Here is a 15480-nt window from a genome sequence, read left to right on the forward strand (position 1 = left end):
TCTTTTGTAAAAAAAAAAAAAAAAAAATGTAAAAAAAACTATCAGTGATAGCTTGCAACGCAACAGTGTGCGTTCCTCATCAAAACGCCCCAAAACTAAAGAGCGTCATGTTCCTTTAAGAGCGGACCCCCCTTCGGCTCATTTCAGCTGTCAATCACGCTTTCAAGTCTCTTTGATCTTCGCTGTTCTAAAGCGCGACTGTTTGTTACTTTCAAGTCTGGCGGATCGTCACAGCATAAAGAACTTTTCCTCTCTCGCTCGAGTCTCAAACGCTCTTTCTGAGCGCGGAAAACAGCGACAACAACTATCAAAAGTACATTAATAAAGTTCGGTCGAATATGCCGCAGCTGAACGGTGGAGGGGGAGATGATCTCGGGGCGAATGATGAGATGATCTCGTTCAAAGATGAAGGGGATCACGAGGAGAAGATCCGTGAGAGCGCGTTCACGGAGAGCGACCTGGCGGATCTCAAATCGTCTCTGGTCAACGAGTCCGAAATCAGCCAGAACTCCGCCGTAAGACAAGTCATGTCACATTTATATGTGTGTGTGTAAATGATATGAATGTGTGGTCGTGTGAGTGAAATAAAGTGTGTTTGTGATGAACAGGTGATCAGAAGAGGACAGCAGGAAGATCAGAGAATCTACACCGATAAACGAGAACATCTGGACGACGGTGAGACTTCTTCACTCACACACACATAAACACACTCAGAGAGAGAGAGAGAAAGAGAGAGAGTCCCTAGAAGTGCTCGAAATTATGTAAAGTCTTCCCTCAAAACATGCGCGTTTTGTTTGTTTGTTTTATTTTTAAACTTTTTAGTCTTTCCTTTGCTTTCTACCTTTGTCTACAAGCAACAGCTTTTATTTCCACAAATCTGTGCTTAGACGAAATTGCCCGAATTTGACAACATTGGGACAATATTACCTTTGGGAAAAGTAAAAATAGCTTGTTTTGGTTTAATGTGTTAAAATAGTTGTCTCATCTGTGGCAAGGCTGATAAAAGTTGAATTGGGGAAATTAAAAACTTTCATCTACGTCTGATATGCAACCGATGGACTTTTCTTGGGGAAAACCTGAAATCTGCCTCATTAAATAGCTGTTTTTATCTGAAGCCTGTTTGATCTATTTCCGTTATTTGCACTCCAGAACTAAAACCGCTTTGAAGGGGATCTGTGATTGATCATCATTATATATTTACAAGAGAGTCCGTAAATACAAAACAGTTCAGTATGAGGGCCACACTATTGCGGAAGTTCATTCTTTGCTACACTTTTGCTAACTTCTTGACTTTTATTGTTATGTCTTGCTTGCTCAATTTTAGTGCCTAAACATCAAGATGGTGGAATGTATAAAGCGCCGTATTCTGGATACCCGTTTCTGATGCTGCCCGAGCCGTATCTACCCAACGGACCCGTCTCGCCATCTGTAAGTTCATAACACTCTTGTTCTTCCACTAGCATTTGATCACTAGAGTCCAGGTGTGTGGGAACCGCATTGAAGGTCTGGTTAGTTTGCTGGGCCGCAGAAGAGCTGCTGAGGCAGGCCTGTAATTACACTTAAGCCTGAGAGGACTTGAGAAAAGGGCACTCGATAAAAGCAGTAGACTTTCATACATTACATGAGCAGCTTTAACATATTTGGAAAATCAAACATGGCTCTTTACTTCATATGACGCCTTAAAGTCAATATCTAATGTGTGAAAACTTTGTCACTGCATTCTGATGCCTTTGACCGCAAATCAATAGCGTGGTACTATAACAGTCAAACCTATCAAATAGATGTTACATGGCATGATTTGTCTTGTTGTGTTTCACCAATGCATTGTGGTTGTGTGGACATTGTGTATGTTTGTATTTATTAAGAAAGTGTGCTTACAGCAGCTGAATCCAGATTTAGGCTCATACAGTGGTTGACATACCTCTTGAAAATGAAACTCACCTTGAAGGGTAGTTATAAAGTTGTAACTGCACAGCAATAGCACCAGTTCTCGATCATATTTTGAGTTTCTTGCACATGTAGTGCTTATTTTATTGAAACCGTGTTGTATGTAAAAATACACTGGACAAATCATCACAAATGTTGTTTTATGAAAGCATCGGTAGGTACAGTAATGAAGGCTCTCTATGTTTGTGAAATGAAAGCATGTGTCATTTCTTGAAGTATCTTCCACGTCTTTCTTAAAGAGAGAGTTCAGCCATAAATCAACAGTTCGTTCACTTTTTGAACAAATTATTTCTCACTTTTTGAAGCATCTTCCAGGTCTTTCTTAAAAGGAGAGCTGAGCCATAAATGAACGATTTGTTATCTTTTACTCTTTTTCAAGTTGTAGAAAACTCGCTTGAGTTTCTTTCTTGTGTTAAGCACCAAAGAAGATATTTTAAAGAACGTCGGTAATCAAGAGGTTGCCAGTAGCAATTGACTTGCATATTGTTTTTTTATTTTCTATATTATAGAAGTCAATGGCTACCGGCAACCAGCGTTTTTCAAAATATCTTCTGTGTTCAGCAGAAAAGAGACTAACTCATATAAGTTTGAAAGAACACGAAAATTAAATGCTGAGCAAATCTTCATGTTTAGCTGAACTATCTATTTAACTTCAGTGAAAGTGAAGTTTTCTCAAGCACCTGAGTGGGTCGGGGATGCGTTGCGTTACGGGAAATGACCTGATTGGGACACTCTCAGACAAAAGGGTGCAAAAGTTGCACTTGGGTAGTACCTTCCAAAAAGTACATTTTTGCACTTTAGGCACTGATAAGCCGTACCTTTTGAATGGGTACCATGCCAGTGTTTTTCTGAGAGTGTGGTGTTATGATCAATGAGTTCAATCAGAGTTTTTTTTTAGTCCTTTGCAATCACTTAATGCTCTTTTCAACAGTCCCAGCTTAACGTAAACCATAACGTCTCTAATTCCAGACTTGGTGCGCTTGGTCCCTAAAAAGTGAAGATTACAGAATATAGTCATGTACTGCATTCGAACTCAGAGGCTTTACACAGGCTTTGCAGTAATCGGCGATCCTTTATATATTTATAATTCAAACTCCAAGTGTATTTCATTCCCAAAGACAAATTGCATGATTGAAGTCAAAGCTCTTGCTCGTTCCAAGGCCGTTCGGTCTTAAACAAGCCCCGATCGTCATGAGCTCATGGTTCGAGCCGCCTTTAGTCTTTGAGTAAACAATAGAAGAACATTGGCTTTGTGTTGTAATCCATCCAGAGCAGCTCTGCTTCGCTCCTCTGACTGACAGCGATAAGTAACAGACACTGGATTACACCCTCTTTAAGAAAAAAGCTCTTTAACCCATTCTGCCACTTCAATCAGGACACAATGGGCCGCTGGAAGCTTCTCGCCTTGGAAAACCGAAGGCATAGTCAACGCACGTTCAATGCCGGAAAGAAAGCACAGTGTGATCGCTGCCATCTCCTTCAGCCGCAGGTTAATTCGTGTTTAAGAAATCCAAATCGTGTTGAAATACAAATATTGATAAGAGAACTTATTTGAGCGGTCTTTGAAGCAAGTGCCCGCGGATGAATCCGCACAGCTTTTTATGGAGCCGGAAATATTTGGGAAATTATCAAAACCCGTCGGATCCCCTCAGGTGTTTATAGCTGTAATTATTGGTGCGGTCGTGTCTGTTCCGCTGTGTGAGAGAGGGACAGGTGTTTGAACTGTCTCATCGCCCTGCTCCAACATGTCCACGCAAGATCTTGAAGTCAGAACAGTCTCATAAATTCTTCTGAGATAGAGAAGACTTTTATCGAGGTGTGTGGCAGATGTTCTAGCTTTGATAGTGTCTAGACAGTTATAGGTCAAAGATAAAGTTATTCGTCATTTTTCCTTAGAATTGATTTAACCAATTTTCCTGTCAGCAAACTAATTTTGTGATTGCATTTGGTGAAAAAATAGAGACTTGAATGAAAACTGTCATCATTTTCTCGCCTCCAAACCTGTACGAGTTGAACACAGAAGAAGACATTTTGAAGAACGCTGTGAACCAAACAGCTGACGGTAGCCATTGACTTATGTAGTATAGAAATACTGTGGAAGTCAGTGTGGACAAGCAACTGTTTGCTTGTTTAAATTCCTTAGAATATCTTCTTAAAAATATCTACATTTTTCTAAATATTTTCCAAACAGTTTCTGGTAGCCATTGAGTATCATAATATAGAAATAAAACTCTATGGTAATAGGTCTAGTCAATGTCAACAAGGACCAGAAACTGTTTTCTCACCCAAATTCTTCAAAATATCTTTCTTTTAGCCAATGACTTCTATTGTACAAAAATAAAATGCTGTTGAAGTCAGTTTGTGGACCAACAACTTTTGCTTGTCCACATTCTTCAAAATATCTTACAACACTTAAAAACATCTACATTTTTTAAAAATCTTTTCCAAACAGTTGCACATAGCTATTGACTTCCATGGAAATTATGAAAATAAAACACTATGGTAAATGCTTCCAGTCAATGTCAATGAGGACTTGAAACTGTTTTCTTACCCACATTCTTCATTATATTATATCTTTGCTGTTAGCCAATGACTTCTATTGTACAGAAATAAAATACTGTTGAAGTCAGTATTCTTCAAAATATCTTACAACTCTTAAAAACATCAACATTTTTTTTTAAAGTTGCACATTCAATTGACTTCCATGGAAATTATGAAAATAAAAAACTATGGTAAATGCTTCCAGTCAATGTCAGTTAAGACCTTACCCAAATATCTTCAAAATATATTTGCTATAAACATTTGCAAAAGCCATTGACTTCCATTGTGCAGAAATAAAATATTGTGGAAGTCAAAAAATGAAAACACCTCAAATTACCTTAAGTTTCGTTCTTCTGTTGAACACAAAAGAATGTTAGTAACCAAACAGCTGACAGCAGCCGTTGACTTCCATACTATGGAATTAAAATACTGCGGTTAATGAGTCCAGTCATTGGGAACCTGAAACTGTTTTCTTACCCACATTTTTCAAAGTATCTTCAAAATATCTTTGCTGGTAGCCATTGTCTTCCATAGTATGGAAATAAAATACTATAGAAGTCAGTGTGGACGATTAACTGTTTATTTATTCACAATCTTTAAAATATCTTCTTCAAAATACCAATTTTAAAAATTAAGAAACGTTCTTACTTTAACTTTCTTATCCACATTCATCAAAATATCTGTGCTGATATAACCATTGACTTCCATAATACAGAAATGAAATACTGTAGATGTCAGTTTGTGGACAAGCAACTGTTTGCTTGTCCAAATTATTCTAAATATCCTAAAAATACTTAAATTTTTCAAGATATTTTCCAAATAGTTGCTGGTAGCCATTGACTTCCATTGTACAGAAATAAAATACCGTGGAAGTCAGTGGACCAGCAACTGTTTGCTTGTTCAATTTATTCAAAATATCCTTTCAAAGATACCAAAATTTTTTCAAAATATTTTCCAAACAGTTGCTGGTAGCCATTGACTTCCATGGAAATTATTAAATTAAAACACTATGGTAAATGCATCCTCTCAATGTCAACGAGAACCAAAATCTGTTTGCTTACCCACATTCTACAAAATATCTTTGCTGGTAGCCACTGACTTCCAATGTATAGATATAAAATACCATGGAAGTCAGTTTGTGGACCAACACATTTTTCAAAATATTTTCCGAAACAGTTTCTGGTAGCCATTGACTTCCATGGAAATTGTTGAAATAAAACACTATGGTAAATGCGTCCACTCAATGTCAGCGAGAACCAAATACTGTTGGCCTACCCACATTCTACAAAATATCTTCAACCTATATACATTTCTTTCTTATGTTGAACACAAAAGAAGACACTTTGAAGACTGTTGGTAACCAAACAGTCAATGGTAGCCATTGACTTCCATGCAATGGAAATGAAATACTGCAGTTAGTTTCTTCAGTCAAATTCAATAGGGATCAGAAACGTTCTTACTTTAACTTTCTTATCCGCATTCTTCAAAATATCTTTGCTGATAACCATTGACTTCCATCATACAGAAATGAAATACTGTAGATGTCAGTTTGTGGACAAGCAACTGTTTGCTTGTCCAAATTATTCTAAATATCTTAAAAATACTTAAATTTTTCAAGATATTTTCCAAATAGTTGCTGGTAGCCATTGACTTCCATGGAAATTATGAAAATAAAACACTATGGTAAATGCATCCTCTCAATGTCAACGAGAACCAAAAACTGTTTGCTTACCCACATTCTACAAAATATCTTTGCTGGTAGCCACTGACTTCCATTGTACAGAAATAAAATACTGTGGAAGTCAGTTTGTGGACTAGCAACAGATTGCCTGTCCAAATTCTTCTTAATATCCTCTTAAACATATTACCATTTTTCAAAATGTTTTCCAAAACAGATTGATAGCCATTGACTTCCATGGAAATTATGAAAATAAAACACTACGATAAATGCGTCCAGTCAATGTCCAGAAACTGTTTGCTTACCCACATTCCTCAAAATATCCTCGCTGGTAGCCATTGACTTCCATAGAACGGACAAAAAATCCTACTGAAGTCAATAGCTACCGGCAACTTTCTATTTCCCAACATTTTTTATGTTAAACAGAAACTCATACAGGTTTGTAATGACTTGATGTTGAGTAAATTATGACAGAATGTTTATATTTAAATTGCAGGAAAATGAGAAAATAAGAAACCCAAATGAATCAAAAGCAAAGTAGGATTTATTCGAAAGACTCCTACTTCTTCAAATCAGCATTGTGAATTTTCATTAATCTGTTGCCCGGGATATTTCACGTCATGTCACGTGTTTATTCTACTGTATGTTTTGTCGTCAAACCTTTCTCTTAATGAATCAGCCCACCACTCGTCTGGACTAAAGCGCACTAAAAATGAAAGAAAATCCCCCACCTCAAGACAACTTCAGCCTCCTGACAGTCATCGATGTCAATCGCTGTGACGCATATGTGATGTGACGAGGTATTTTGTCTAGTGGACCCTGATGGGAGCGTGATGGCTCGTTCTCTCCCAGGTGTGTGAAGTCGTCCGTCCTCCCCCGACTCGTTAGGTGGGAAAAGAGAATAGAGAGCAGTGGCCATTGAACGACGGGTTGGGGGATAGAAATGCTGCTGAATGTTGACGGTCACATTGTATTCTGATGAAATCATGGTTGATTCTGATTCACAAACTCTTGATTCAATTCTATTTCCTCAGGATAGCAGTTTGTTTGGATATAAATGTGACCCTGGACCACAAAACCAGTCAAAAGTCATATAAGTGTAATTGTAGCAATAGCCAACAATACATTGCAGGGGTCAAAATGGTTCTTTTATGACAAAAGTCATTAGGATACTGAGTAAAGATAATGTTCCATGAAGATGTTTTGTAAATTTCCTACCATAAGATATGATTTGATTAGTAATATGCATTGCTAAGAACTTCATTTAGGCACCTCAGTTGCATTTTTCTCAATATTTTGATATCTTAAAAGCTTATTCAGCTTTCAGATGATGTATAAATCTTAATGAAAAAAATTGACTTATGACTTAAGCTGTAAACTTAACAGTACCCTGTCATTTAGTTCAGTAGCAATTAAATTACTTTTTTTTTTTTTAGAAATAGTTTATATTTGTATAAAAACATTTAAATTACAGTTTAGATTTAATGATATAATTATGTTGATAATCCAGTTTGGTGTTAAAATACAAACATTTAATTTGTGTCTGTCATAAACTTTTTTTAAACTTACAGACAGAAACAAGCTCAGGTGAGGACAATAAATGCATTTAAAAAATTCATAATATTGTATAGAATATAAAATAAATATATGAAATGAAATATAAAAATATTATGATTATAATAATAAAAACTGTTTCTTAAGTGAAGATGTGATATTTTGTTTAACAAAGAGTTTATAGACATCGAATGGCTTAAAACGTGATATTGTTCACAAGCTGTTTTATTGACGTCTTTCCGCAGCTTTTCTTCTGGCGGACTTTAATTTGCTAAGGCTTTGTTTCATATCAAAAGTAACAAAACACAAAGCTTATTGAGTTTATTGGATGGCAGGTGAGCTATAAATAATGTTAGAGCAGTTTAGTTCATGCATCAACTTGAAAACAACTTTGACCTTAAAAAAATCTTTCTGTCCCTTTTATTCGAATAGAGCTTGGGAAGAAGGCTTTTATGCATGCAGAGCAATTTAATTGGAATCTTCATTTGAAATTGAAATTATAACATTAGCTGCCTTTGGATCATTTTAAATCAGTTATCCAGCAAGTGAAAGATGATTTAACAATATGCAATTGTTTTAAGTGTCATAAGTCTGTTTGTGTGGTGTATATTTGTGATATAACTGCTGCCCATTTTGGCCAGGCCACTCCTGTCAACGAGATTTTTGATCTCAACGAGTATTTTCTGGTTAAATAAAGGTTAAAAAAACATTCTTATAATATATCAAAATGAAGATGGATTCAAATGGAGAAACTGATGTTTTCAGCCATTCCTTTGAATGCAAACAGACCAGAAACCCAGTTTTAATAACAGGCTTGTGTATGTGGAATACTGTTATGCTATAAAGCTTCGTCTAATTAGGACGCCGTTTGATTCCTGCCTGCTATTGACTCAGTTGATGTGTCCTAGATGAGTTCAGAGCCGTCATTTGTGAATTGCGTTGTTTTCCATCCGGCTGCCGATCTGTTAAATCATTTTGCAGTAGATTCCCACTGATTTGTAGGACGTCTCACACTTGTTTTGAGCACGGTTTCAGTGGAAACGAAGAGTCTTAAACCTCCGTAGAGGCTGCTGTGATAACATGCATGTGTGTGTGCATGTGTATGTGTGTGTGTGTGTGTGTGTGTGTTGGGCCGTACCCAGCTGTGGCAGTCGTGCTGCTGGTAGATGGGTATCAGATGGGAGCGGGATTAGGCCGTGTGATCACACCCATGTGTGCCGCCCCATGTGGCTGCTGAGGCTCCAGTAGGTCTGGCCCGGCACTAATTCGGGGTGCTGGGGGCGTTGGCTGACCCCAGCAGTGGGAAGTGCAGCGCAGGCTCTTGTGGGACAAACTCAGCATGCATCCCAGAATTCATAGTTCCTGTTCATTTGCTCTGGTCGTGTGTTTATGAGGGGCAAAGTCCAAGATGGACAGTTCTGCATGATGTCATGATACGACGGATGTTGCATCACAGATGTTGGTTTCTGGGTGTACTGTCACTTTAAGAGTAGTTCACTTGCAGAACAGAAATGTAGAGATAGTTTACTCACCCCTTGTCAATCAGGATGTTCATGTCTTTCTTTATGCATTTGAATAGAAATAATTCTTTTTTAATGAAAACATTTCAGGATTTCTCTCCATATAGTGGACTTCTATGGTGCCCACGAGGTTGAACTTCCATACGCAGTGACTCCCAGCTGAGGAAGAAGTGTCTTATCTAGTGAAACGATCAGTTATATTCAGAAAAAAATATAGACAGTTGATACTCTTCATCCTCAAATGCTCATCTTGTCTAGCTCTCTGTGTATTCTGGTTTAAGACAGTTAGGGTATGTCCGAAAAGTCCCATCTCATTTTCTCCTCCAACTTCAAAATCATCCTACATTGGTGTTTTACCTTTTTTTTGTAAAGGGTGTTTGATCTTCTTTGCATGTTCACTTTGTAAACACTAGGTCGGTGATTTTGAAGTTGGAGTAGAAAATGAGATGGGAGTTTTTGGACATTCCCTAACTGTCTTAGAACTGGAATATACAAAGTTTGTGGAGAGCTAGACAAGATGAGCGTTTCGGATTAAAAAGTGTTAAATGTTAATTTATTTATGAAAATGGCTGATCATTTCGCAAGATAATTCCCTTCTTTCTCGGCTGGGATCGTTTAGAGGCCTTTGAAGCTGCATTTAAACTGCATTTTGGAAGTTCAAGCTTGTGGGCACCATAGAAGTCCACTATATTCCTCAAAAACAATTTCTTTACGACTGAAGAAAGAAAGACGTGAACATCTTGGATGACAAGGGGGTGAATAAATTATCTGTCAATTTTTGTTCTGAAAGTGAACTAATCTTTTAAGATGTAATCTGTCTGTTTGCAGCACTGATCTGTCTGGAAGATTTAAATTTTGAGTAAATTTTCAAAAATTGTGCATTAATTTGATTTTAAAATCATTAAAAAAATGTAATTAATTTGAATTGAAAGGTTTTTCTGAAAGTAACTGAAAATTGTTCAACTTTTAGCAAGGCTCTTTCATTTTGATTTTTGATTTTCAAAGCCTGACATGATATGAGCAATATTTAATTCTTAAAACTACTGGTGAATGTAATAGATCCATCAGTTTATTATTGATCAATAAATGTTCATTCAGTAAAAAAATGAAGCCAGTAAAATGTAAAGCAATGATAATTTTGGTCACACTTTAGTTTGGGGACTAATTCTCATTATCAACTATGACTTTGTCCCAATAAAATCCTAATTTGTTGCTTATTAATAGTTAGTAAGGTAGTTGTTAGTTTAGGTGTGGTCTAGGATTAAGGGATTTAAAATGTGATCCTGGACCAATAAAAAAAATCGTCGGACAGATATATTTGTAGCAAAAGCCAAAAATAATAACATTTTCTTTTATGCCAAAAATCTTTAGGATAATAAGTAAAGATCATGTTCCATGAAGATATTTTGTACATTTCCTACTGTAAATAGATCAAAAACTTCATTTGGACAACTTTAAAGGGTGGTTTTCTCAATATTTAGATTTTTCTGCACCCTCAGATTTTTGATTTTTAAATATTGTCCTAGTAACAAACGATACATCAATGAAACCTTATTTATTCAACATTCAGATGATGTATAATTCTCAAAAAAGTGCCCCTTATGACTGGTTTTGTAATCCAGGGTCACAAATATGATCATGCAGAATAATACATTAAAATGTGCTTTATAAGTACTAATAAACAGCCAATATGCTAGTAATATGCATGCTAATAAACAACTAGTTAATAGGAAGAATTGGTCCCTAAAACAAAGTGTTACCATGATTTTTTTAGTAACAGATACCACATACTTTTATGTACTTGCACAATGTTTAAAATTAAATTTGTAGTATTCCTCTTCACTTTACATAACTCTACTAAGTACAAAAAAAAGTTGTATTTTTTTTATATTTCAGCAGTATTCTGCATGATTACTCAACTAGAGCTTCTCGAACCACTTGCTGTTGTCACCTGCTTATTATTGTGTGTTTGGTTTTCATGTGTTCTGGGACAGAGGTTAACAGGATGGGTGACTAACCTACTTCATATATGTTAACCATCACGTCACCGCTCTCTAGCGAATCCTGATCTGAATTAATGGCAAACACGTGGCGTCAAAGCCGTCGCCGCTCGTCGACCACATCACTGGGCGGCTCCTGTGATCTCGCCGTTATCAGTGGATGATGCTGAACTGAGACGGTCAGGTTTGCACCACTCAGAAGTTAAAAATCTGGTTTCTGGTTTTGCTCACGATTGGGGAAGAACGTTTCGAGGGCGAGCGAGCGTTGTACCTGCGGCCCGTGGAAATCCAGACGTTAATTTCAGCCGGAGGCGAAACATCGGGCTATTACCGCAAAGCGATCGCTTTAAAAGTAGGGACATCCCAGATCTGCTGCCCGCTGCCTTTCAGATGTTATGGAACGTGGTTTTCCGTGTGGTTTCCCCCCTCCTTATGATCGCTCAGAGCCAACTGGAAAGCATTTCGCTGCTAAAAATAGCCCTGCGCTTATGGGACCGAGGTCTTGGATCTCGAGGAAGAAAAAAGTGGAAGGCATAACGTTTTAATGACCAACATAAAAGTCTCTTTTGAGAAGTCCCCGTTTTCAGGGTGCATTTCAACGATTTTCAGGGAAACCCCCGCTCCTGCCTTCACGAACAATTATGTCGCTACATGACGACAATGGCACATCCAGCGCTTTTTCACACGGCGTGCGCATTTGTTTTCATCAGCACACGCGTATGTGAGTCGCTGACATACATCCTACATCCTGTATGCAATGATCTCAGCGCCAGCGCGAGGTTTCTCTGTCTCAGTGAGAGTGAAGTTGAGGTGTGCTGTGGTTATGCGTGAGTACTTGTGCAACTGTGCTTTTACTACGATGCAAACGGCACTCGTGTGTGCATCGGTAGGAGCTGCTGAAGGAGGAGAACGCGAGTGTTTCCCTCCGTCTTTCTGTCTGCGTCTTATCTGATGGCTTGTAGGAGGTGTGGGCGTTGGGGTGTGGAGTAAACAGCGTCGAGCTGCCTTCTTGCGGAAGGGAGTCAGCAGTAAACACAGAGGCTGGTAACCACGCGGCGCACCTGGTGCACCTTGTTGCGAACGACTTTAAACAGTCAAAGGCACTCGCTTTTCTTCCTTAACTGTTTCAAGGCCAGAGGACCGCGAAGCACGTACAGTAGTCGATCGAGCGTTTGAAATCTAATGAAGCTTTCTGGAAACGGAGAACTGTAATAATAGAAATAAAGCTACTGCATCATATTTGATAGGCCTTGGGATGATCACAGCTTTCCAGAAACATCTGTTGCACGCAATTGGTAGCTCATACTTTAACAAGTAAAAGGTCTTGCAAAAGCGTCTAACTTCAACATGATCCTTCTGTAATAGTTGCATATGAGTCCCTCAGTTGTCCTCAGTGTTAAAAGACGGATCTCAAAATCACACAGTCATTGTTGGAAAGAGTTCAAATACACAAAAATGCTGGAAAACCAAAGAATCTGTGGGACCTGAAGGATGTTTACATAAAGTCCACAAGAGGAAATAATAGTTGCATTTGTATATGTTCACGAGTCTCTTGTTTGTCCTGAACTCAATTGTGTATCTCCAATAATATGCAGTAAGATGAGATTTAAATGATGCAAACATATAATGCAATGCAATGCACTGATGATTTCCTTAAAAAGGAGGAAAATCCTCTTTCATCACATTTTCAACTGATTTTTCAAAATTATAAAGATGGGTTTCTTTAGTCCAGTGGTCTCAGAGTCAATTCCTGGAGGGCCACAGCTTTGCACAGTTTTGCTCCAACCCTAATTAAACACAACTCATCCAAATAATCAAGGTCTTCAGGGTTACTAGAAACTATTAAGCAGGTGTGAGTTGGAGCTAAACTCTGCAGAGCTGTGGCCCTCTGGGAATTAACTTTGAGACCATTGGACTAACAAATCCAGCTTTATATTTTTGAAAAATCAGTTGAAAATGTGATGAAAGAGGATTTTCCTCCTTTTTAATAAAATAATCAGTGCATTGCATTGCATTATATGTTCATTTAATCGCTTCTTACTACATATTATTGGAGATACACAGTTGAGGTCAAACGTTTACATCGCCCTTCCAGAATTTGCAAAATGTTAATTGTTTTATCAAAATAAAGGGGATCATACAAAATGCATGCTATTGTTTATTTAGTACTGACCTGAATAAGCTATTTCACATAAAAGATGTTTACATATAGTCTACAAGAGAAAATCATAGCTGAATTTGTATAGTTGTTCATGAGTTTGTCCTGAACTGCCTGCTGTTCTTCAGAAAAATCCTTCAGGATCCACAAATTCTTTTTGTTTTCCAGCATTTTTGTGTATTTGAACTCTTTCCAACAATGACTATGTGATTTTGAGATCCATCTTTTCACACTGAGGACAACTGAGGGACTCATATGCAACTATTACAGAAGATTAAACACTCACTGATGCTCCAGAAGGAAAAACCATGCATTTAGAGACGGGGTGAAAACTTTTTGAATTTGAAGATAAGGGTAAATTTAACTTATTTTGTCATCTTTTGTAGCCTCTGAAGGGCAGTACTAAATAAAAAAAAATGGTATTTAGGCAAAATAAGAAAAATGTACACATCTCCACCAATGTACAGTTTTCACCCCCAGCTCTTAATGCATGGTTTTTCCTTCTGGAGCATCAGTGAGTGTTTAATTTTCTGTAATAGTTGCATATGAGTCTCTCAGTTGTCCTCAGTGTGAAAAGATGGATCTCAAAATCACACAGTCATTGTTGGAAAGGGTTCAAACCCACAAAAATGCTGGAAAACCAAATAATTTGTTGAACTCAAAGGATTTTTCTGAAGAACAGCAGGCAGTTTAACTGTTCAGAACAAAAAAGGGACTCATGAACAACTATCACTAAACAAAAAAACACAACTGTGGATCATTCAGGTGACAACACAGTAGTAAGAATCAAAGGGATGTAGGGTTTTTCTTGAGGACTTTATGTAAACATCTTTTATGTGAGATATCTTATTCAAGTCAGTAGTAAATAAAAAATAACATACATTTTGTATGATCCCTCTCATTTTGGTAAAATAACAAAACTTTGTCTTCAACTCTAGTTATAAATATCTCATTGGTTTGCATGACAAGATCAGAATTTCGTCTTCTGATCTACAAGGTTTCATCTTAAGACGCTGCGGCGACTCCCTCACGTTTAATGGCCGATGGAGTTCATCTCCTGACAAATATGAGTGAGATTTACGGCGGGGTGAGATCATCCCAGACTCAGTGCCTCTCAAAAGGCTTGGTCCTGTGTCATCCCTGTGAGCTTTAAAGACTAATGTGTCAGACCCAAACTATGACAGTATTTGCTTTTGATTTAGACCCTGAGCCTCGCTCGTTGTTAATTTATGCCGACTCCTGCTTTTAATTATATCTTGTGCGGCCAAATGTTCTGTGAGCGCTCTGCCTTTTCTGATGAAAGGAAACCAGAGAGGGTTTTGGGACAACAGGCGTCGGGAAAACGGTCGAGTCGGTCTGAGGGTCCGTGGTGTTGTTCTGCTCGAGTCTGTGGGATGTGAAGGGTGGGTGGGCGTGTTTTGACAGACCCGCTCAAGGCTTTGTGTATGTTTGCTTGTTTGAGTACAGTTGTGTGCGGTAAGATCTTGTGGTCTACCATGGAAAATAAGACCAGAATGAGTCTTTACTCCTCACCTGAAAAACAAAGCATGCACAGGCAACAAGATGCAAGCTTCACCGACTCTGTGTTAGTAGTAGTTCTGTTCACCTAAAATGCAGCTATTGCTGTTGTTTAATGAAGATGTGTTGGTAACTTCACTGCTGATAGGATGTTAGTATGCACAAGCCAGAAGTGGAGAAGTTTACACGCTAAAAAAAAAATATATATATATATATATATATATATGTGACCCTGGACCACAAAACCAGTCTTAAGTCGCTGGGGTATATTTGTAGCAATAGCCAAAAATACATTGCATGGGTCAAAATTTTAGATTTTTCTTTTATGCCAAAAATCATTAAGAAATTAAGTAAAGTTCATGTTCCATGAAGATTTTTTGTAAAATTCCTACTGTAAACATATCAAAATGTAATTTTTGATTTGTAATATGCATTGCTAAGAACCTAATTTGGACAACTTTAAAGGTGATTTTCTCAGTCTTTTTGATTTTTTTGCATCCTCAGATTTCTGATTTCAAATAGATGTATCTCAGCCAAATATTGTCCTATCCTAACAAACCATAC

General features: G+C 37.6%; 1 protein-coding gene across 1 annotated transcript in view; it reads left to right on the plus strand.

The window, feature by feature from the left end:
- The first annotated feature begins 225 nt into the window (after positions 1 to 225).
- The window catches only part of tcf7 (transcription factor 7), a 72352-nt gene continuing 57097 nt past the window's right edge, over positions 226 to 15480 (plus strand). Inside the window, exons 1-3 of the mRNA XM_073823953.1 lie at positions 226 to 515; positions 609 to 675; positions 1325 to 1428. Of these exons, the coding sequence (XP_073680054.1) occupies positions 339 to 515; positions 609 to 675; positions 1325 to 1428 (348 nt within the window). The 5' untranslated portion in view covers positions 226 to 338. The remainder of the gene's footprint in view (positions 516 to 608; positions 676 to 1324; positions 1429 to 15480) is intronic.

This window comes from Garra rufa, chromosome 19 (assembly GCF_049309525.1).
Source record: "Garra rufa chromosome 19, GarRuf1.0, whole genome shotgun sequence".
NCBI lineage: Eukaryota > Metazoa > Chordata > Actinopteri > Cypriniformes > Cyprinidae > Garra > Garra rufa.